Here is a 24,561-nt window from a genome sequence, read left to right as displayed (position 1 = left end):
CCTACAGGTCTACTTCTTTCAATCTCCTCTTATCCCGACTCTCCCATGTAGTCTTAAGCCCCACCATCTCTTGTCTAAATTACTGCAAAAGTCTCTGAATTGATTTCCCTGCTTCCAATCTTGTCTGGTGGCAATTTGACTGCCACGCACCAGCCAGAGATACCTTTTAAAAACATTTACGGGATCAGTATTTCCACTGCTTACAACCCTCCAATGGCAGTCTATGTCACTTAACATAAAATCCAAACTCCTGATAGAAAGCCTAGTGACCCAATTCCTACACACCTATCTAACCTCAGATAACTCTCTCCCTTGTCTGCTATCCACAACAAGTTTTTTTTTTTTTTTTGGTTCCCTTAGCAAGCCAAACTCATTCGCACTTTAGGAGGCTCTGGCACTAACTGTTCCCTCCAACTGGAATACGCTAGTTGATTCATACCTAACCTTAAATGTCACCTTTCCTTACAGAGACCTCCTCTGACCACCCAACTATAGTTATACTTTCTAACACATTAATCTACTTGAATTTCTCATACTTCACAACTACCTGACATTTATTTATGTATTGCCTACTGATCCCCCTAGAATGTAAGCTCTTGACAGAAGAGACCTTGTTGATCAGGTTTATCACTATCCAAAGGCACTCAGTAGGCAAGCAGTAAGTACGCAAACAGTAAGTATTTGTTGAATAAGTGAATCGTTATTCATCATAACAATGTCTAACTGAGCAATCTCTAATATAGTTTCCATTTTGCAGGGAAAATTATCATTAGGAACATGGGATTTGGGATAAGGAATTTTATTTTAAAATTAATTCTGAAGTCATTCATTATATACAATAATAACATTTAAATTTTATTGGAAGTGTTAGATAGCCCATGCAACTACTTATCTTCATTGACACTGATAATAAAGTATTCTGTTGGTTAATAAACTATAAAGTTAATGAAAAATACTGAATGATTGATTCTGAACTTTCTATATTGCTTCTTTAGGACAAAAAAAAAAAAAGGGACTGATAAACTTGTAGTTTAAATTTTTTTACACACTCCTAGGTTAGGAATTTCATACTGCTACTTTTTAATCGAAGGCAAAGATGTTGGAAAGCATATACTGTTCAAGTCTGTCACAGGACCCAAAGTAGCATTTCTGTGCGGTAACTCGGCTGTTTTTGAGCTCATAAAAAAGGTCTTTCATAGAGATGATACGATGTCTTCCAAAAGTGGTACCCACTTCCCTTTCTAAACTATTGACATAGAGAGCATGGCAAGGTAACTTGTTAACATTCTACACTGAGCCAGATTATTTTCTAATCTTGCCATGCTAAAATAAAGACAATGGCGTTCTCTCACTTTGTAAGAAATTTTTTATTTGTTTTGCTTGGTGGTTCTCAGTGTGGTACCATACCAACAGCTTCAGCACCACCTGAGAATCTGTAAGGAATGAAAATTCATGGACTTCACCCCAGATCTACTCTATCAGAAACCCTGGGAGGAGGGCCCAACCACCTGTGTTTTACAAGCCCTTCACGTGACTCTAATACATATCAAAGTCTGAGAATGGCTTTACTGTTTATTCTATAAATGTTATTGTTTTTTCCATAAATGCTAGTCCAAATACTAAGGTGAAAAAGACCAGCTATTATAGACTAAGAGACAAGAAGGAGACTTTGACAAACTTCTTCCATGACACAGGATATCCATATATTCATTTTAAATTTTAAGTGTGTTATGCATATGAAGATTTTTTTTTTAATGCCTTTTATTTCAGAAAATTTTAGAAAAGGAATCAATAACTACCTCTTTCTTCTGGGATATAAATAACTTGGGTGGTACAAGAGATATACCTTTGTAGAGTTATGCATAAGACAGAACCTAGAACGGCACTTCCTTTTTTTCACACAAGCAGTAAGTCATTTCATATCCGGATTAGATAACAAAACCAAGATGGGGAAAATGCTTTTGTGGCTACTTAAAGAAATTCCATAAAAATTATGAGAAAACTAAATATTTTAAAAAATGACTTAAGACATTTATGAAAATGTATGTAAATGTGGATATAATCTTAGGGGCCTATATTGAGACTAAATTATCGATTCTCAAGTAAATTCCCTCTCAAATACCTTCACCCACTTTAACTACAAGAACAAATACATCTCACCTCTTGAAACCCTGCTGGCCTACCAGTTAAGAGCTACATGGTTAACCAAAAGGTCAGCAGTTCAATCCACCAGTTGCTCCTTGGAAACCCTAGGGGGCAGCTCTACTCTGTCCTAGAGGGTGGGTATGAGTGGGGGACTTGATGGCAACAGGTCGGTTTTTTTTTTTGTTTACCAGTATAGCTCGACAGCACTGGGTTTTTGTTTTCATAGAGGGTTTTTTTTTTTTTTTCAGAAGAAGGCAGGGTCACCCAGGGTTTAGCTCTATCTAGCCAGTCTGGATAACAGATTTACATGTATGAAGGCAAAGAGTCTTTTTTTTATGCGTTAAAAAAAGCAAGAAACTTTAAAATAAAAATAGTTATGATAATTTAGAATAAAATATGATGAAAACAAGCTAGTTAACTTTCTTCACCAGAAAAAAAACTAAGACCAATACAAGAAAAATATATGTCGTTGTTGTCGTTAACTGACGTCGAGTCTACTCCGACTCATGGTGAACCCATGTGTGCAGAGTGGAACTGCTCCATAGGCTTTTCAGAAGTCCTAGTGGCACAGTGGTTAAGTGTTCAGCTGCTAACTGGAAGGCCATGGTTTGAACCCACCAGCCACTCTGCAGGAGGAAGGTAAGGCAGTCTGCTTTCTTAAAGATTACAGCTGTGGAAATCCTGTAGGGCAGTTCTACTCTATCCTACGGGTTCATTATGAGTCAAAACTGAGTCAACGGCAACAGATTTTGTTTTGGTTTTACAGTTTTCAAGGCTGGAAACTTCTGGAAGCCAGGCCTGTTTTCTGAGGTGCCTGGGGGGGGCGGGGTGTTCAAGGCTCCAATCTTTCAAACCTCCAACCTTTCGGCTAATAGTCAAGCACTTAACCATCTGCACCACCAGGGACTCCATATATTCTATTAGTTTAAGTTTTACAGATCTTTGTCTATCAATAATAATTTATTGCCTTCTTTATTCCCTTTCTCCTGGCAATCTTCAATTCTTAAAAGGTAGCGCTATCAACAGACATGGTTTTTAACCCCATCTTTGCCACTTACCCTAGTGGCAGAGTGGTTAAGAGCTATGGCTACGGCTGCTAACCAAAAGGTTGGCAGTTCAAATTCACCAGGCGCTCCTTGGAAACTCTATGGGGCAGTTCTACTCTGTCCTATAGAGTTGCTATTGACTTGACAGCAATGGGTTTGGGTTTTGTTTTGTTTTGTTTTTTTTTTTGGTTTGCCACTTACTAGCTGAATGACCTTGGGAAAGTTTTCTCTATCTCTAGCATTCTTTGTAACACTAACATTTTATGGTTCTATGAACAAAATTCAATTTACTTCAACTGAGAAACGTTCAGAAAGGTTTTAAAGCATGAAAAGACTTGAACTGGCAAGATTTTTTAGAAGTCTTCATTTTATTAGATGGCAAAATGATAACAATGTCTATCCCATTTCAAATGTAATAACTAAGGGCAAATGGTGAATGCCAAAAGGGAAACGATTTATACTTTTTCTCTGGTTTTCCACAACCAAAGACAATTATTTCTAAGGTGACTGGCCAAGTTAGTTAAATTGAGCTACTCTTCTTAGGTAAAAAAGAAAATACAGACCCTTCTAAAGCTGCAGATTGCTACCCGAAAAGTCGGTGGTTTGAACCCATCAGCAGCTCTGCAGAAAAGAAATGTGGCAGTCTGCTTCCACAAAAATTGCAGCCTTTGGTGGGAATGTCAAATGGTACAACCACTTTAGAAATCGATTTGGCACTTCCTTAAAAAGCTAGAAATAGAACTACCATACGATCCAGCAATCCCACTCCTTGGAATATGTCCTAGAGAAATAAGAGCCTTTACACGAACAGATATATGCACACCCATGTTTACTGCAGCACTGTTTACAATAGCAAAAAGATCGAAGCAACCAAGGTGCCCATCAACAGATGAATGGACAAATAAATTATGGTATATTCACACAATGGAATACTACGCATCATTAAAGAACAGTGAGGAATCTGTGAAACATTTCATAACGTGGAGGAACCTGGAAGGCATTATGCTGAGTGAAATTAGTCAGTTGCAAAAGGACAAATATTGTATAAGACCACTGTTATAAGAACTTGAGAAATAGTTTAAACTGAGAAGAAAGCATTCTTTTGCGGTTACCAGAGGGGGGTGGGGGTGGGAGACGGTCATTCACTAAAAAAAAAAAAAAAAAAAAAAATTATATAGTAGATAAAAACTACTTTAGGTGAAGGGAAAGACAGCACACAGTACAGGGGCTGTCAGCACAACTGGACTAAACCAAAAGCAAAGAAGTTTCCTGAATAAACTGAATGCTTCAAAGGCCAGCATAGCAGGGGCAGGGGTCTGGGGACCATGGTTTCAGGGGACATCTAAGTCAATTGGCATAATAAAATCTATTAAGAAAACATTCTGCATCCCACTTTTAAGAGTGGTATCTGGGGTCTTAAATGCTAGCAAGCAGCCATCTGAGATGCATCAACTGGTCTCAACTCACCTGGATCAAAGGAGAATGAAGAACACCAAGGACACAAGGTGATTCCAAGCCCAAGAGACAGAAAGGGCCACATGAACCAGAGACTACATCATCCTGAGACCAGAAGAACTAGATGGTGCCTGGCTACAACTGATGACTGCCCTGATGGGGAACACAACAAAGAACCCCTGACGGAGCAGGAGAGCAGTGGGATGCAGACCCCAAATTCTCATAAGACCAGACTTAATGGTCTGACTGAGACCAGAAGGACCCCAGTGGTCATGACCCTCAGACCTTCTGTTGGGCCAGGACAGGAACCATTCCCAAAGCCAACTCTTCAGACATGGATTGGACTGGACAATGGGTTGGAGAGGGAGGCTGGTGAGGAGTGAGCTTCTTGGATCAGGTGGACACTTGGGACTATGTTGGCATCTCCTGTCTGGAGGGGAGATGAGAGGGCGGAGGGGGTTAGAAGCTGGCGAAACGGACACGAAAAGAGAGAGTGGAGGGAGAGTGGGCTGTCTCATTAAAAAAAAAAAAATTGGGAGTGTGTAGCAAGGTGTATATGGGTTTTTGTGTGAGAGACTGACTTGATTTGTAAACTTTCACTTAAAGCACAATAAAAATTATTAAAAAAAAAAAAAATTACAGCCTTGACTGGGGGCTATGGGGTCTATGGTCTCAGTGAACACCTAGCTCAAATGGCGTAACAGGGTTTACAAAGAAAATGTTCTACGGTCTACTTTGGTGAGTAGCGTCTGGGGTCTTAAAAGCCTGTGAGTGGCCATTTAGGATATTCCACTGGTCTCAGCCCTTCGGGAGCAAGGAAGAACAAAGAAAACTAAAGACACATGGGAAAGATTAGTCCAAAGGACTAATGGACCATATCTACCACGGCCTCCACCAGACTGAGTCCAGTACAATGAGATGGTGCCCGACTACCATCACTGACTGCTCTGACAGGGATCACAATAGAGGGTCCTGGACAGAACTGGAGAAGAATGTAGAAAAAAATTCTAACTCAAAAAAAAAAAAAGACCAGACTTGCTGGCCTGACAGAGACTAGAGAAACCCTGAGACTATGGACCCTGGATACCCTTTCAGCTCAGAAATGAGGTCACTGAAGGGGAACACCAGCCCTAAGGCAGGGACTGGAAAGTAGGAAGGAACAGGAAAGCTGGTAATTGGGAACCCAGGGCTGAGAAGAGAGAGTGTTGATACTTCATGGGGATGTTAACTAATGTCACACAATAACGTGTGTACTAACTGATGAGAAACTAGTTTGTTCTGTAAACCTTCATCTAAAGTTCAATAAAACAAACAAAAAATTACAGCCTTGAAAACCTATGGGACAATTCTACCCTGTCCTATAGAGTTGCTATGAGTCGGAATTGACTTGATGGCAAGACGTATAAAGCTACAGACAGCATTGGTGCCTGATGCTAATGTATCTTCTTGACGTAAATATCTATTTTAAAAATTATGCACTCCAGGAAAACATACTGGGGAATGCCTTTATTTCACAGATTCTGATATGCATATTTTTTCCTAATATGACAAGCCTGAAATCAAGGTATGTCTTAAAACGATTGTGGGCCAGGCAGCAGTCATAGCTGTCATGGATTTTGCATGTTTGAACGGTAGAACGCAAGGATAAAACTTGGAAAATGAATGTCAGCAGCGTGGGAGAAAATCTTGGGAACAGTTGTGGGATACTCTTTTAGTCCTTCAAAACCAATACTGTTGGAGTCACAAATAACAAGCTTTACATGTCAATAATCACAAAAAAAAAAAAAAAAAAGGTGGCTTAAAAGCCTGCCATCACTGGCACTTAGCATTTTATACATTCTTTTAATAAATGCTGCATCACTATGTTCTTAATGGCACAGAAGACAATTCTGTGTGGACACAAGCCTCAAGAACGCTCAGTACGTCGTTTGGAAAAATGTAAAAAGGTTTTAGGAGTATTTAACCAATTTGCTTATATTTTCCTTTTACGTACGTACAAGTTGGTCCTAAGATTAAAATCTTTCTCTAGCTAAATACAAACTGTCTAGTTGAATGAGGAAAAAACAATAGGAAAACTTCATTAAAAAATATAGATATATACTACACTGCTTAGTATAGTATAAAATAATAGTCTTGAAATTGATAGAAATACAATAAAAACTACAGGCAACTCGTTGCAAAATAAAATTTTTGCTTAATTCCATTAAAAACTGCCTTTGTAGCATTACCTGTAAACCACAGCATCCTACAGCATTCATTATGGAAGCATTGTGAATAACTCGATAAGGGATTCCCCGCTTTGCTGCTCGCAGAACAAGGTCACTGTGTGTTGTAGCCCTGTAGCAAGAAAAGACCAAGTTATATTAAAGTAACCGACATTATGACTTTTTAAGGCAAGGAAGCTACAATACTTTGGGAGTTCAAGTTAATCAAAGTGTCAAGAGCTCTGCTCTTACTTAAATTCTAGGCACCTGCACAAGGCTCTCATCTGGGCTTTGGCTAGAAAAGTGTAAGTCTACACACACCCTTCACAGTGTTGAACTGCAACCATAACACTCTTAAAGTGGCCTTGGCAGCCACTGACAAAAGGCAAGTTTCACTTGTTCCTTTCTCCTGTTAATACCTGTAAACGATATCTGTGGAATGTAACTGCAGTAGTTGAACTCTTGAGCAGCAATTCTCAAACTTTTTGCTTTCAAGGCCCCTTGAACTCTTAAAATTACTGAGCATCCCCAAAAGCCTTTGTTTATGTCGGTTATAGCTACTGATACTTGCTGGATTCTATATTAAAACCAAGATATTTAAAAAATACTTACTAATTTATTAAAAATTTTAAAAAACCATTACATATTAACACAAATAACATCTTTTTTACAAAAAATATACATTTTTCAAAACAAGAAAAAAAAAAACTTAGTGAGGGGGGGGGCCAAGATGGCGGACTAGGTGGACGCTACCGCGGATCCCTCTTGCAACAAAGACTCGGAAAAACAAGTGAATCGATCACATACATAACAATCTACGAACCCTGAACAACAAACACAGATTTAGAGACGGAGAACGAACAAATACGGGGAGGCAGCGATTGTTTTCAGAGCCTGGAGCCAGCGTACCAGTCAGTGGATTTTCTGGAAAAACTAGTTTCCCAGTGATGGCTCGGAGACAGCAGTCCATATCAAACCACATAAAGAAGCAGACCATGACAGCTTCTCCAACCCCCCAAACAAAAGAATCAAAAGCCTTCCCAAATGAAGATACAATCCTGGAATTATCAGATACAGAATATAAAAAACTACTTTACAGAATGCTTCAAGACATCACAAACGAAATAAGGCAAACTGCAGAAAAAGCCAAGGAACACACTGATAAAACTGTTGAAGAACTCAAAAAGATTATTCAAGAACATAGTGGAAAAATTAATAAGTTGCAAGAATCCATAGAGAGACAGCATGTAGAAATCCAAAAGATTAACAATAAAATTACAGAATTAGACAACGCAATAGGAAGTCAGAGGAGCAGACTCGAGCAATTAGAATGCAGACTGGGACATCTGGAGGACCAGGGAATCAACACCAACATAGCTGAAAAAAAAATCAGATAGACGAATTTAAAAAATGAAGAAACCCTAAGAATCATGTGGGACTCTACCAAGAAGGATAACTTGCGGGTGATTGGAGTCCCAGAACAGGGAGGGGAGACAGAAAACACAGAGAAAATAGTTGAAGAAATCCTGACACAAAACTTCCCTTACATCATGAAAGACGAAAGGATATCTATCCAAGATGCTCATCGAACCCCATTTAAGATTGATCCAAAAAGAAAAACACCAAGACATATTATCATCAAACTCGCCAAAACCAAAGATAAACAGAAAATTTTAAAAGCAGCCAGGGAGAAAAGAAAGGTTTCCTTTAAGGCAGAATCAATAAGAATAAGTTCAGACTACTCAGCAGAAACCATGCAGGCAAGAAGGGAATGGAACGACAAATACAGAGCATTGAAGGAGAAAAACTGCCAGCCAAGGATCATATATCCAGCAAAACTCTCTCTGAAATATGAAGGCGAAATCAAGATATTTACAGATAAACACAAGTTTAGAGAATTTGCAAAAACCAAACCAAAGCTACAAGAAATACTAAAGGATATTGTTTGGGCAGAAAACCAATAATATCAGATACCAGCACAATACAAGGTCACAAAACACAACGTCCTGATACCAACTCAAATAGGGAAACCACAAAAACAAACAAATTAAGATTAATTAAAAATAATAATACACATAACAGGGAATCATGGAAGTCAACAGGTAAAAGATCACAATAATCAAAAAGAGGGACTAAATACAAGAGGCATTGAACTGCCAGATGGAGAGTGATACAAGGCGATATAGAACAATACAAGTTAGGTTTTTACTTAGAAAAATAGGGGTAAATAATAAAAAAAAAAAGGTAACCACAAAAAGGTATAACAACTCCATAACTCAAGATAAAAGCCAAGAAAAACATAACGACTCAACTAACATAAAGTCAAACACTATGAAAATGAGGATCTCACAATTTACTAAGAAAAACGTCTCAGCACAAAAAAGTAAGTGGAAAAATGAAATTGCCAACAACACACATGAAAAGGCATCAAAATGACAGCACTAAAAACTTATCTATAATTACGCTGAATGTAAATGGACTAAATGCACCAATAAAGAGACAGAGAGTCACGGACTGGATAAAGAAACACCATCCATCTATATGCTGCCTACAAGAGACACACCTTAGACTTAGAGACACAAACAAACTAAAACTCAAAGGATGGAAAAAAATATATCAAGCAAACAATAAGCAAAAAAGAAGAGGAGTAGCAATATTAATTTCTGACAAAATAGACTTTAGACTTAAATCCACCACAAAGGATAAAGAAGGACACTATATAATGATAAAAGGGACAATTGATCAGGAAGACATAACCATATTAAATATTTATGCACCCAATGACGGGGCTGCAAGATACATAAATCAAATTTTAACAGAAGTGAAAAGTGAGATAGACACCTCCACAATTATAGTAAGAGACTAACACACCACTTTCGGAGAAGGACAGGACATCCAGTAAGAAGCTCAATAGAGACACGGAGGACCTAATTACAACAATCAACCAACTTGACCTCATTGACTTATACAGAACTCTCCACCCAACTGCTGCAAAGTATACTTTTTTTTCTAGCACACATGGAACGTTCTCTAGAATAGACCACATATTAGGTCATAAAACAAACCTTTGCAGAGTCCAAAACATCGAAATATTACAAAGCATCTTCTCAGACCACAAGGCAATAAAACTAGAAATCAATAACAGAAAAACTAGGGAAAAGAAATCAAATACTTGGAAAATGAACAATACCCTCCTGAAAAAAGACTGGGTTATACAAGACATCAAGGAGGGAATAAGGAAATTCATAGAATGCAACGAGAATGAAAATACTTCCTATCAAAAACTCTGGGACACAGCAAAAGCAGTGCTCAGAGGCCAATTTATATCAATAAATGCACACATACAAAAAGAAGAAAGAGCCAAAATCAGAGAACTGTCCCGACAACGTGAACAAATAGAAAGTGAGCAACAAAAGAACCCATCAGGCACCAGAAGAAAACAAATAATAAAAATTAGAGCTGAACTAAATGAATTAGAGAACAGAAAAACAATTGAAAGAATGAACAAAGCCAAAAGCTGGTTCTTTGAAAAAATTAACAAAATTGATAAACCATTGGCTAGACTGACTAAAGAAATACAGGAAAGGAAACAAATAACCCGAATAAGAAACGAGAAGGACCACATCACAACAGAACCAAATGAAATTAAAAGAATCATTTCAGATTACTACGAAAAATTGTACTCTAACAAATTTGAAAACCTAGAAGAAATGGATGAATTCTTGGAAAAACACTACCTACCTAAACTAACACATTCAGAAGTAGAACAACTAAATAGACCCACAACAAAAAAAGAGATTGAAAGGGTAATCAAAAAACTTCCAACAAAAAAAAGCCCTGGCCCGGACGGCTTCACTGCAGAGTTGTACCAAACTTTCAGAGAAGACTTAACACCACTACTACTGAAGGTATTTCAAAGCATAGAAAATGACGGAATACTACCCAACTCATTCTATGAAGCCACCATCTCCCTGATACCAAAACCAGGTAAAGGCATTACAAAAAAAGAAAATTATAGACCTATATCTCTCAGGAACATAGCTGAAAAAATCCTCAACAAAATTCTAGCCAATAGAATCCAACAACACATCAAAAAAATAATTCACCCTGATCAAGTGGGATTTATACCAGGTATGCAAGGCTGGTTTAATATCAGAAAAACCATTAATGTAATCCATCACATAAATAAAACAAAAGATAAAAACCACATGATCTTATCAATTGATGCAGAAAAGGCATTTGACAAAGTCCAACACCCATTTATGATAAAAAATCTTACCAAAATAGGAACTGAAGGAAAATTCCTCAACATAATAAAGGGCATCTATGCAAAGCCAACAGCCAATATCACTCTAAATGGAGAGAACCTGAAAGCATTTCCCTTGAGAACGGGAACCAGACAAGGATGCCCTTTATCACTGCTCTTATTCAACATCGTACTTGAAGTCCTAGCCAGGGCAATTAGGCTAGACAAAGAAATAAAGGGTATCCGGATTGGCAAGGAGGAAGTAAAGTTATCACTATTTGCAGATGACATGATCTTATACACAGAAAACCCTAAGGAATCCTCCAGAAAACTACTGAAACTAATAGAAGAGTTTGGCAGAGTCTCAGGTTATAAAATAAACATACAAAAATCACTTGGATTCCTCTACATCAACAAAAAGAACATCGAAGAGGAAATAACCAAATCAATACCATTCACAGTAGCCCCCAAGAAGATAAAATACTTTACGAATAAATCTTACCAAAGATGTAAAAGACCTATACAAAGAAAACTACAAAGCTCTACTACAAGAAATTCAAAAGGACATACTTAAGTGGAAAAACATACCTTGCTCATAGATAGGAAGACTTATAACATAGTAAAAATGTCTATTCTACCAAAAGCCATCTATACATATAACGCACTTCCGATCCAAATTCCAATGTCATATTTTAAGGGGATAGAGAAACAAATCACCAATTTCATATGGAAGGGAAAGAAGCCCCAGATAAGCAAAGCATTACTGAAAAAGAAGAAAAAAGTGGGAGGCCTCACTCTACCTGATTTCAGAACCTATTATACAGCCACAGTAGTCAAAACAGCCTGGTACTGGTACAACAACAGGCACATAGACCAACGGAACAGAATTGAGAACCCAGATATAAATCCATCCACGTACGAGCAGGTGATATTTGACAAAGGCCCAGTGTCAGTTAATTGGGGAAAAGATAGTCTTTTTAACAAATGGGGCTGGCATAACTGGATATCCATTTGCAAAAAAATGAAACAGGACCCATACCTCACACCATGCACAAAAACTAACTCCAAGTGGATCAAAGACCTAAACATAAAGACTAAAACGATATACATCATGGAAGAAAAAATAGGGACAACCCTAGGAGCCCTAATACAAGGCATAAACAGAATACAAAACATTACCAAAAATGATGAAGAGAAACCAGATAACTGGGAGCTCCTAAAAATCAAACACCTATGCTCATCTAAAGACTTCACCAAAAGAGTAAAAAGACCACCTACAGACTGGGAAAGAATTTTCAGCTATGACATCTCAGACCAGCGCCTGATCTCTAAAATCTACATGATTCTGTCAAAACTCAACCACAGAAAGACAAACAACCCAATCAAGAAGTGGGCAAAGGATATGAACACACACTTCACTAAAGAAGATATTCAGGCAGCCAACAGATACATGAGAAAATGCTCTCGATCATTAGCCATTAGAGAAATGCAAATTAAAACTACGATGAGATTCCATCTCACACCAACAAGGCTGGCATTAATCCAAAAAACACAAAATAATAAATGTTGGAGAGGCTGCGGAGAGATTGGAACTCTTATACACTGCTGGTGGGAATGTAAAATGGTACAACCACTTTGGAAATCCATCTGGAGTTATCTTAAACAGTTAGAAATAGAACTACCATACAACCCAGAAATCCCACTCCTCGGAATATACCCTAGAGATACAAGAGCCTTCACACAAACAGATATATGCACACCCATGTTTATTGCAGCTCTGTTTACAATAGCAAAAAGCTGGAAGCAACCAAGGTGTCCATCAACAGATGAATGGGTAAATAAATTGTGGTATATTCACACAATGGAATACTACACATCGATAAAGAACAGTGACGAATCTGTGAAACATTTCATAACATGGAGGAACCTGGAAGGCATTATGTTGAGCGAAATTAGTCAGAGGCAAAAGGACAAATATTGTATAAGACCACTATTTTAAGATCTTGAGAAACAGTAAAAACTGAGAAGAACACATACTTTTGTGGTTACGAAGGGGGGAGGGAGGGAGGGAGGGAGAGGGTTTTTTATTGATTAATCAGTAGATAAGAACTGCTTTGGGTGAAGGGAAAGACAACACTCAATACATGGAAGGTCAGCTCAATTGGACTGGACCAAAAGCAAAGAAGTTTCCGGGATAAAATGAATGCTTCAAAGGTCAGCGGAGCAGGGGCAGGGGTCTGGGGAACATGGTTTGAGGGGACTTCTAAGTCAATTGCCAAAATAATTCTATTATGAAAACATTCTGCATCCCACTTTGAAATGTGGCATCTGGGGTTTTAAATGCTAACAAGCGGCCATCTAAGATGCATCAATTGGTCTCAACCCACCTGGAGCAAAGGAAAATGAAGAACGCCAAGGCCACACGACAACTAAGAGCCCAAGAGACAGAAAGGCCACATGAACCAGAGACCTACATCATCCTGAGACCAGAAGAACTAGTTGGTGCCCGGCCACAATCGATGACTGCCCTGACAGGGAGCACAACAGAGAACTCCTGAGGGAACAGGAGATCAGTGGGATGAAGACCCCAAATTCTCATAAAAAGACCATACTTAATGGTCTGACTGAGACTAGAGGAATCCCGGCGGCCATGCTCCCCAGACCTTCTGTCAGCACAGGACAGGAACCATCCCCGAAGACAACTCATCAGACATGAAAGGGACTGGTCAGCAGGTGGGAGAGAGATGCTGATGAAGAGTGAGCTAATTATATCAGGTGGACACTTGAGAGTGTGTTGGCAGCTCTTGTCTGGAAGGGGGATGGGAGGATAGAGAGAGAGGGAGGCTGGCAAAATTGTCACGAAAGGAGAGACTGAAAGGGCTGACTCATTAGGGGGAGAGCAAGTGGGAGTAGGGAGTGAGATGTATGTAAACTTATATGTGACAGACTGATTGGATTTGTAAACGTTCACTTGAAGCTTAATAAAAGTTAATAAAAAAAAAAAAACACCTTAGTGAGAAAAGCATTTATGTTGTACACTTTTGCAAATCTCTTTAATGTCTGGTTCAATAGAAGACAACTGAATTCTGTATTCTGCTACAGTATTCAGTCTGTCACAGTATCACATACAGCCTCTGGGGAACTCTACAGCCTACTCATAAGAGGATGACAGCAAGACATGTAACATCTCTTTTACTATAAAAATGTTTTTATCTCCTGTACCTGCTGAAAGTTTCAGGGACTCCCAGAGGTCCCTGATCCACACTTTGAGAACCACTGCTCTAGGGCTCTAAATTACTGCCTAACTAGACTTACTCCTTTATTTCTGCTCTATTTTAAAGAGCTTCTTCTGAAATATAACAAGGCAGAATATACAGAACATTTTCATGGCCTGTCAATCTTTCAGTCTATATATCAGAATTCTATCCAATATAATAATTCTAGTTGGAGTTTACATTTGTCTAGCAGTCATTCTCTTTATAACTCTTTTCAGTCTGATTACTGTATATAATTAGCATGTTCATATTATATGTATGTGTATACACATTTTCTGCCTGTTGCCTTTCCTTGTTTTAGATAAACCTAAATGACTCTAACTACGTAGACTGGGGTAGAGAGAGAATATATGTAAATATAAATGTGGATATTGCGGAATGTAACCCCACATCAATTTAGAGCTATATTATTAAAGGCCTTTTTCCCTCTTGATGAAAACTCCAGGACCTACTGGGGAATGCAACATTAGCATGTTTGAGAAAGTACACACAAACAAGTAGAGCCTGTCAACTGGTTAATGCATACCAAGTAGGAAGATCAAGGGCTTTCATCCCATGAGGCAGGCAGACACAGATTAACGAATGCCCACCAGGGAGGCCTGTTTTTAATCACACACATAAAATAAAAACTAGTATGAAAAACAAGCATTAATTTGATTTAGAGTAAGCTTTTAAAAAATGGTATGAATGACAGTTGTAAAGAATGCTTTTAATATCACCGTCTAGAATTTCACTACTTAACATTGAGGAAAACTAGTCATTTGATGAGTTATTTAAACAGATGAACAGAAAGAACAGCTGGTTTGAAATTATCTCTATCACAAGTTCATTTAAAATGACCAGATGTGGTTGGTGTACTACGAAGATTTAATGACCTGGCAAAGTGATTAGATTTCATGAAACTAATTAGATTTTGTGACACCATAAATGTGACTGAGTAAATTCCTCAGATTTCAACCATAAAAAATTGTAATAAAATTGATATTTTATTATCACAATTATCTAGATTACTTTGTTTCAGTAAAAAGAACAAACTGGTTTGAAACAGGGGCTTAAGCTGCCGTACTGAACATTCCTTCCAGTCTATGGCTCATGGAGATGTTTCACTTGTGGTGCTCAGGAAACTGTGTGCGCCTTTGTGCATACACACACGTACGATTTTGGTGAAGCCATATGCTGAGAAACAGCAATAAATTTGTCTTGATAATGTGTTTGTTACTCGAAACTGTTCTGAAGGCAATTCCACAGGAGACCCCAAAATGTTTTCATCAGTGAAATCAATAAAATACATACAGGTGACTGATTTAAATGTATAGGACTTGGCATTATTTAAATATTAATTTATTATAACATTAGATTGTGGGTATAGTACCACCAAATTTGACATAGGTATGGCTGATGTTCTGAAAATGCACTAAGGTTTGCAACGATATGGTGAAGGTGATGTTCTCATGAACTAATTAAAGCACTGTAAATTGGTACAATCCTTTTGAGAAGTAATTTGACAATGTGCTTTGTGTGCTAGAAAATATCCATGTCCACAGCTTTTGATTTTTTTTGATCTCATAAACCTATTCTGCAGAATCTACCACAAGGGAACAATCCAAAATGTGGGGATGAAGAAGTGGGAGAAATGAGAAAGGATCACATACGTTAATCCTTACAGGGCAATTTTCTTTTACTGGAGAAAAAATCGACTAATGATAATAATGGCTGACAATTACTGGACAGTTACTAGGGGCCAAGCACTGTTCAAATGCACTATAGGTAGAATGGAAGAAATCAAATGGTCTACATTAATGCACGGGAGACACTTTCGTGAATAATAGTACTTTTTTTTGTTTGTGTGCCATGAAGGATAAGGCACATAAGGATAAAAAATTAGGTGCTCATTTATTATAAAATATATATAGTTAGAGTATATTAAAATACCAGAATGAAATAACAAAAGAGATCTATCATTACAATGAATTTTTTTAATGAAGACCCTGTTCAGTTCCTCTGTCTGGAGTCAAATGCTTGAGACTATCATCTCCCACATGACCGAGTCAGATTTATTGACACAGGATTTTTTAGAGTAATTTTCATTCTTTATGTGATTAACGTCAACATTCTTTTCAAGGGCAAAGATGACAACTACATCAACTGACTTAACTATGATTTTTAATTACCTTCTTTAAGAATTCAAGATTGAGACTCCTGGATAATCTTTCCCTTCTTTTTAAAATTTTATTCAAATCAGTAGAAAGGTGCTTACAGTTTAAAAAAAAAGAAGGACTTTATAGGGAAGAATTTCAGTGTTGTGTTCTATGGTTCCTTCCTGGATTATCCATCTAGTCTACTCAAGTTGTAATTCTTCCAGGCCCAATTAAAATTACACATTCCCTACCATCCCTTCTCCAACTACTACATCCCAAGAGCAATCCTGCAAGTAAATAAAAATAACTACATACAATAATTACCTAAATATAAATCTCAATGCAAGGTTATACACGATTAGTCACTGACACAGGGCAAATTAACTGCCACAGGAGTTCAAAAAAGAAACAACTTACTCCTGAAGAAAATAAGGATCACGGAAGAAGCAGCATCTGAGTCGGGTCCTAAACAATCTATTACTTTAATAATTAGAAACTGTGAAGACCAGTGTTTTAAGGAAAAAAGCAAAGCCACGAAGAAGGAAAACTGCAGAACAACTATGAAATGGCAAACTGTACAATTTCACTCGGGAATAGCAGTCACAAAAAGCAGTAGCCAGAGGAAAAAGTAGACAGACTTAGAAGATTAAAGGGCATGAAAAGTCACTAAAGGTTTTCCAGCAGGGGAGTAACAGCATGAAGGCACTTTCTCGAGGCCTCGTTCTCTTCATCTATATGGAATTTTCCATTCTACCACTCCCCTTCACCCACCCCACAATTTCTACCTCTTGAACTTTTACCCAGACCCAGCTCGGGTGCCAACTCTTCCATAAAGTCACCACTGATTAACTCCAAACATTATGCCTTTGCTACACACACTTTTCTATCCTCAAGAAGCCGTGGTGGTGCAGTGGTTAAAGCAAGTGAGTGCTAACCAAAAGGTCAGTTCAAAACCACCAGCGGCTTCGTGGGAGAAAGATGTGGCCGTCTGCTCCCATAGAGATTTACAGCCTTGGAAACCCTACAGGGTCCCTATGAGTAGGAATCGACTCGATGACAGTGGGTTTGGTTTCTATCTTCATCTTATACCCAACTTCTCAGAAGTACATCAAAGTCTGTCACACTTTGGTTTTTTGAAACATTCTCTTTTCTTGGCTTCAGTGACAACACACTCTCTTGGTTTAGACACCTCATTTTGAAGTTACATGTTTATGCTGAAAATAAATCATTTGAATGGGTTCAGACAAGAACACAGTATTTTGAATATAGGCTTTATTGCAGGCTTGCCTTGCTTGGTGACCAAACTGCTAGTGTCAACATCACTAACTAGGTCATTCAGGGGAGTCAAGTTGGCAAAAAGAAACATGCCACCCAAATTCACTTGATAGTGATAAAATGTCTCTTAGGATGAAATTAGTTCTAAAAAAACAGCAAGCCAACACTGAAGTACTTCCAGTTGCTGCAGACTATCACATGCTTTGGACGTTATGTGAGAGTGCTGTGTACCCTAAGTAATTCAACTTTTTTCTGCCTGTCTTGTGTACTGGGTGAGCACGTCAGTTTCTAGGGCTAGCTGATGCTTGAAGAACCCTTTCAGAAAAGTGGATGGAATATAACGTACTGTCTCCCAAAACTGAAAATGTGTGTGTTTAAATTAAACCAAAAAAGCTGGTAACAGCTACTTAGTAGTAGTATTTATTTTAGAATCCAGTGTATACACGTGAGAATAAATTATGGATTCCAATTTAGCTCTCTTGTAACTGCAGAATTAAAGATAATATCCTCTACTAGACAGACCATGAAGCACTGAAGTTTCCTAGGGCTTCATGATAAGTCTTCTCTTCACCACCTTCTCTTCTAAGGTGATTCCATCTATTCTTCTGGCTTTAAATACCATCTATATACTGATGACTTCGAGAGCTGTATCCCCAGAACTAGACCTGCCCTGAGCTATAGAAGCGGGTATCCAATTGCCTATCCGACGTCTCAAACTTAAATGTTTTCCAGATTCGACTCATTTCTTCCAATTCTGTTCCCTATCGGTTTTCATTTCAGCAAGTGGCACCATCAATCACTCAGTTACTAAAGCTAGAACCCTAGAAGTTAGACTGACTTCTTTACCTTCCCTCATCTACTACATCCGTGCTGGCACTGCTCCCTCCTAAACACATCCCACGTGTTCCGAGCAGAACTGGGCTCCACAGGGTTGTCAATAGCTGATTTTCCAGAAGCAGATCACCTGGCCATTTTTCTGAGGTGCCTCTGGATGGGCTTTAACTGCCAACCTTCTGTTTAGCAGCTGAGCACGTTAACTGTTTGTATCACCAAGGTGGATAAATATAACCCAGCCTACTTTTTTCTCTCTTCCACTGGAGTCACTCTTGCCTCCCTAAAATTCATTCATCCAAACATTCAGAGTGATCTTTAAAAAACGTCAAAGAATCTAATTGTGACTATTTCCAGGTTAAGATTCTCTACAAGTGTTCAAAGATCCTCTTTAAAGTGTTAAAAAGAAAAGCTGTCACTTTGAGGATGAAGGTGCACCTGACCTAAGCCATGGTGTTTTCAATCGCCTCATACGCAGGCGAAAGCTGGACACTGAATAAGGAAGACCAAAGAATTGATGCCTTTGAATTATGGTGTTGGTGAAGAATACTGAGTATACTATGGACTGCCAGAAGAACAAACAAATATGTCTTGGAAGGAATACAGCCAGAATGCTCCTTAGAAGCGAGGATGGCAAGACTTTGTCTCATGTACTTTGGACATGTTATCAGGAGGGATCAGTCCCTGGAGAAGGACATCATGCTTGGTAAAGTAGAGGGTCAGGGGAAAAGAGGAAGACCCTCAACCGGATGGATTGACACACTGGCTGCAACAATGGGCTCAAACACAGCAGTGATTGTGACGATAGTGCAGGAGTGGGCAGTGACTTGATGGCACCTCAGAACAACAACAAAGGTTTACCACTGTACTTAAAAGGAAATCCCTACTCCCTCCAAGGCCCGATGTGGTCTGGCTTCTGCCCACCTTTACAACTCTTTCTCATGCTCTTTTCTCCCTCACACATCCTGGCTTTTTAGCTCCTCGAACACATTCTTCCTGTTCCCTCTGCTTAGCAAACTCTTCTCTCCTGGTATTCCTTTTCATTCTTCAGGTGCCAGCTTAAATATCACCCCCACAGAAAGACTTTTCCCTATGACTCTGCATAAATAAGTTTCTTCTTGCTATTCCTTTTTTTTTTTTCCATTTACAGACGTGTCAAAATTTAGTATTTTTTCCTTTGCCTACTGCTAATCTACCCCACTAAACTGTAAACCCATGTTTTACCATCTAGTATATACTCATCACACAGGAGTGCCTATGTGAGAAAGGTATTCAAAAGATATTTGTTGAATGGATAAATGTCAGTCCAAGATATCCCTGGTGTTCCTTTGTTTGTAACCTTAGGCAAAATACTCAATAACTCTTTCAATTAATATTTAATTAGTATCTACCATATGCCAAGTTTTTCAAAGGTAGCTAGAGAGACAGAAATGTGAAGGGAATACAAATCTAAAGGAAGAGTAGGGTCATACATCTATTAAAAAAATAATGGCAAGGCAGTATAGAAAATTAATATGAATAGTATGTGTCAGCAGTTAAGGGGGGAATATAATTTCTGGTTGGGTTAATTAGGGAATAAATCATGGGAGAATGTGCTGTGTGAGCTGGGCTTTGAAAGATGGGTGGGCTCTGACAGTCAGACAGGGCAAAGGGCATTACAGATGAACGAAGGTGAGAGGGTGGGAAAGCATGATGATCACGGAAGGGCAAACAGGTTGGCATGAGCATGGGTTTCAGTACAGGAGTAGCAGGACATAAGGCAGAAGGATATGTTGGTCAGTGTTTTTAATATCTGGTCAATAACAGACTTAATATCGCTCATTTCTGAGCCCAGATTAGAATTTCAAATTACAGGTTAACAAGTGTGAATTTGACTACAGCATGAGTTAAGAGTCTGTACATGGACCAGGCAAAAGGTTACTGTATTAGACCCACTGTACAATAATAAACTTGAATTAGGTAGAATGAAGGCAAAGTGAAAAAGACTGAAAGAATATTAAAAAACTTGGCAAAACAAAAGTCTATACCCGTGCTTCTCAAACCAGGGCTTCAAACTGGTTCTAAACGGTCCAGACATGGCTGATGGAAATGAGGTAGGGCTTCGAACTGGTTTGAAGTGGTTCAGTCACAGCCGATGAAAACAAGGGCAGCCTATGCGTTATACAGCAACCAAATCTCTTACACATAGCGATGGCCCCACTGCTTTGAACATGAGTTGCTTTCCACAGTCCTACCAATAATCCAATCTCCCACATTAGGAAACTTTCAGGAGCCAACAATCCAATCTCCTGCATCAAGAAACTTTCAGGAAACAACAATCCAGTCTCCAGCATGAGGAAACTTTCAGAAGCCTGATGCAGGAGACTGAATTATTGTCAAGACTGGAGACCAATACACATTCCATGTGGCACTGTTGGCCACCATCTTTGAGTGAGGCACTGCTTATCGTTTCCCACTCAGGTCAAAAGGTAAAGCACAAGAGATGTGGTTGCTATGCAACATGTATGTGGCCCTTGTTTCTGTCAGCCATGACTGAACCACTTTAAACTGGTTCAAAGCCTTGCCTTGTTTCCATCAGCCATGACAGAATAGTTTAGAACCAGTTCGAAGCCCTGTCTCAAACTATCTCTGGTGAAAGGCCAATATTTTTTTTAAGTTCTGAACTGTAATGGAATAATAGTTTTGTAAAAAGCAATACAAATGAATTATTAGAAAAATAAAATATAAAATACAAGCGCCAATTTCTTACTATTATATTCAACAGGCATAAAATTACTTTTTAAAATGGCTATAAAAATTCGTAAGTGCTTACTCTCAATTCTGTACTTATCTCAACATAAACTGGTAACAGTTTGTGGACTGGCACCAGTATACAAACCACTCTTGGAGTGGCACTGGTTTTTGGACTTTGTTATTGACTGGATACCATGAAAGTCAAAAGTGATCCAAGATTTCTTGCCTAGGTGGCTATAGAAACCGTGGTACCATCAAGTTGGGAATTTTGGTCAGAGACGGTGTCACTGTAGAAAACATGAATTTTAGGCAGAATGCGTCAGTTGAATAACGAGAAAACCCTACCAGAGACCCAAGACATTTTCTGTATAGTAGGATTTTTCATTACTCTTATTTTATTTTACTATTACACGCTAAAAAAAAAAAAAAAAGACAGGTACTACTAATTTGGAGGAAGCCTCACTTTTACAGAAAACAATGTCAGAGGCTAAAATAAACTATTTAAATATTTTAAAAAGTGTGATTATCCAGTGTCGTTTGCAACCAAGTATACTGATGATTCACAATTTCTGGCTCCTCATATTGATATAAGTTACTTTTTTTTAACAGACAGACAGACAGACACACACGTAACGCTGTTCTTTGGAAAAAACATCCTTGGTGGTAGGCTTACAGTGATTTAATTGCTCTTATGTTCCTTAAGTTTGTGACATAAATCCTGAGCCACCAGCTGGAGACAAAGAACTCTTCTGTTTGACTTGACATTAGAGACTGATGATGCTTGACTGGACACATAGAATCCCATATTTTTGGTAATGGGGAAGACCAGAGCTCCAATGGATACAAGGAATTGAAATCAGAGGCTTAATAAACAGATACATTCAAGGCAGTATTACCAGATATTAGATGATTTATTAAAAAAAAAAAAAAAGCCTAGGACAAAGGACGCAGAATATGCTTGCAATTATCTGCGGCAAATGGAAGGCATGACTTTTGCTAATGTAATAGCTTACTTAATAACGATGTACTAGTTAAGCCATTTGATGCCCTAAGAGACCTTCTAAAAGAACAGCAGAACCAATGATATAAACTTTAGACTCTGTACTTCGTAACTCATGCAGTGATATATATGTGATTGTATCTTTACCAAGCAAAATTTTCTTCATTAATTGCAAAGATAATGAAAGCTTAAACTATGAAAGTTTAGATAGGTCCTAGGTAAACAGAGTTCTCCATTAGAATCTGGCAGGTAAAAAAGATTTTATATGTAATAGATTAATTCTTACTGATTAAAAAAAAGTAAATGAATTAAAAACTCAGAATATCTGCTTTGACTTACCCAAAGGGATCACCAACCACAAGGAATGCAACATCACTGAGGTCAGCATCCTCTAAAATATTATCTGCTTTTTGTTCCACTTCTTCTCTATCAGCAACGATCAATTTTCTTCCATAAAACTCTTCCTATAGATTTAAGTCCAATACCAAAATGAGACAGCAGGTGACCATTTCAACACACACAAAACAATCTTTGTCTGGGACTAGTGCAAATCTTGGCAACGTTCCAAACACATCATTGACTACAACTCATCAAAGAGCTAGCAGTCTATATCACGTTGCGATTAAACTCTGTCTTTGGGGCTATCTTAATATCCCAAGGGGAAACAGACCTCTTAACATCTGAGGTTCTTTGCATGTTAAATTTATTTATAAATTTGGTTCTAATAGACCAGGCAGAACACTGTAGGATGAACACAGAATACATATGTATGAACCTTATTTCAGAAGCATAATACAGAATAAACACATTAAACAATAACTATAGACACACATGCCAGGTGTTTATTAAATTTTCTATGGGAAAATCTATGGGACCTTGGCTAAAACAAAAACAACTTCAATGGAAAATAAAACGAAATTAAGATTTAGCTGTTTACAGAACCAGTAGGCATTCCTATGTAATGCCAGGAAAAGACCAATTTAAAACTGTATTCCTAGCTCCTGATTAGCAGGCAGAATTGCAGGAGGGAAAAATAATTCTAAATACATAGGAAGTCTCCATATAAATAAAATGCTTTAAGAATTAATCCCCTGAAGTTCAAAACTAGTACACAAACCCATCAGGCTGACTGGACCAGGGCAGCAGCAGCATGTAAGGACAGTGTGGGCTCGTATGTTAGTGGTTACAAGCTATTACGCAAGACCATGAATCTTATAACTGATTTCCTGTGGACTAACCTGCAATTTAAGTACAGTAACAGCAGATACATAAATAATACTATTTCTTACACACTAATTTTGTTTGGCTCTTTAAAAGTTGTAAAAATGGCTGCTGTGGAAGAGTATTTGGTACTCAACGATATTTGTCAAACAAATGAGTAAATGAACAAATGATTAAACATCCGAAGATAAAGGCTATAGTTCCAACTTTAACAATTATTTCCTAATACTTAATGAGACCTTTTACTTTCTTCCTGTATGAAGTCCTTGATGTCATCCCACAACTCACCTGGTCTTTGGCATTCGTGTCCAATGTGTCCAATCTATTCTTGAGATGGTCTCTTAAATTCAGGTGAGATATACTCAAGGTCTTACTTTGGCTCTCGTGGACTTGTTTTAATTTTCTTCAGCTTCAACTTGAACTTCTTCAGCATACGAGCAACTAATGGTCTGTTCTGCAGTCAGTCTTGTTCTGACCGACGATTCTGAGCTTTTCCATCATCTCTTTCTACTATTCCATCCAGCGAGGTCCACATGTATAGTTGTTTATGTTGTTGAAAAAAGGTATTTCCAATGATTAGGTCTTTGGTCTTGTAAAATTCTATCATGCGATCTCCGGCATCTTTTCTATCACCAAGGCCGTATTTTCCAACTAGTGATCCTTTGGAAACTCTGGTGGCATAGTGGTTAAGAGCTACGGCTCCTAACCAAAGTCACCAGTTCGAATCCACCAGGCACTCCTGGGAAACCCTATGGGGTAGCTCTGCTCTGTCCTATAGGGTCACTATGAGTTGGAATCAACTATGAATTGAAATCGACTAAATTGGAATTGACTCAGTGGCAATGGGTTTGGTTTTTTGGTTGATCCTTCGTTTCCAACTTTTGTATTCCAACCACGAGTAACTACCAATGCATCTTGACTGCATGTTTAATTTCAGACTGCAGAGGTTGGTGAAAATCTTTAATTTCATCATCTTTGGAATTAGTGGTTGG

General features: G+C 38.2%; 2 protein-coding genes across 6 annotated transcripts in view; one reads left to right on the top strand and one right to left on the bottom strand.

Annotated features, from left to right (window-relative positions):
* The window catches only part of SLC30A7 (solute carrier family 30 member 7), a 615,874-nt gene that overhangs the window by 139,441 nt on the left and 451,872 nt on the right, over positions 1-24,561 (top strand). The gene's annotated exons all lie outside the window — the stretch shown is intronic.
* DPH5 (diphthamide biosynthesis 5) overlaps positions 1-24,561 on the bottom strand; it is a 73,474-nt gene that overhangs the window by 42,407 nt on the left and 6,506 nt on the right. For all 5 annotated transcript variants that reach the window (XR_007516773.1, XM_049880244.1, XM_049880245.1 and 2 more), the window contains exons 3-4: positions 22,688-22,812; positions 6,875-6,983 (exon numbers count right to left, since the gene is read on the bottom strand). Coding sequence is in view for 4 of the 5 variants with exons in the window: in XM_049880244.1 (XP_049736201.1) it covers positions 6,875-6,983; positions 22,688-22,812 (234 nt within the window). In the remaining variant the exon portion in view is untranslated. The remainder of the gene's footprint in view (positions 1-6,874; positions 6,984-22,687; positions 22,813-24,561) is intronic.

This window comes from Elephas maximus, chromosome 3 (genome assembly GCF_024166365.1).
Source record: "Elephas maximus indicus isolate mEleMax1 chromosome 3, mEleMax1 primary haplotype, whole genome shotgun sequence".
Taxonomy (NCBI): Eukaryota; Metazoa; Chordata; class Mammalia; order Proboscidea; family Elephantidae; genus Elephas; species Elephas maximus.
Note: the sequence above shows the minus strand (reverse complement) of the source record. Positions and strands in the feature narration are given on the sequence as shown.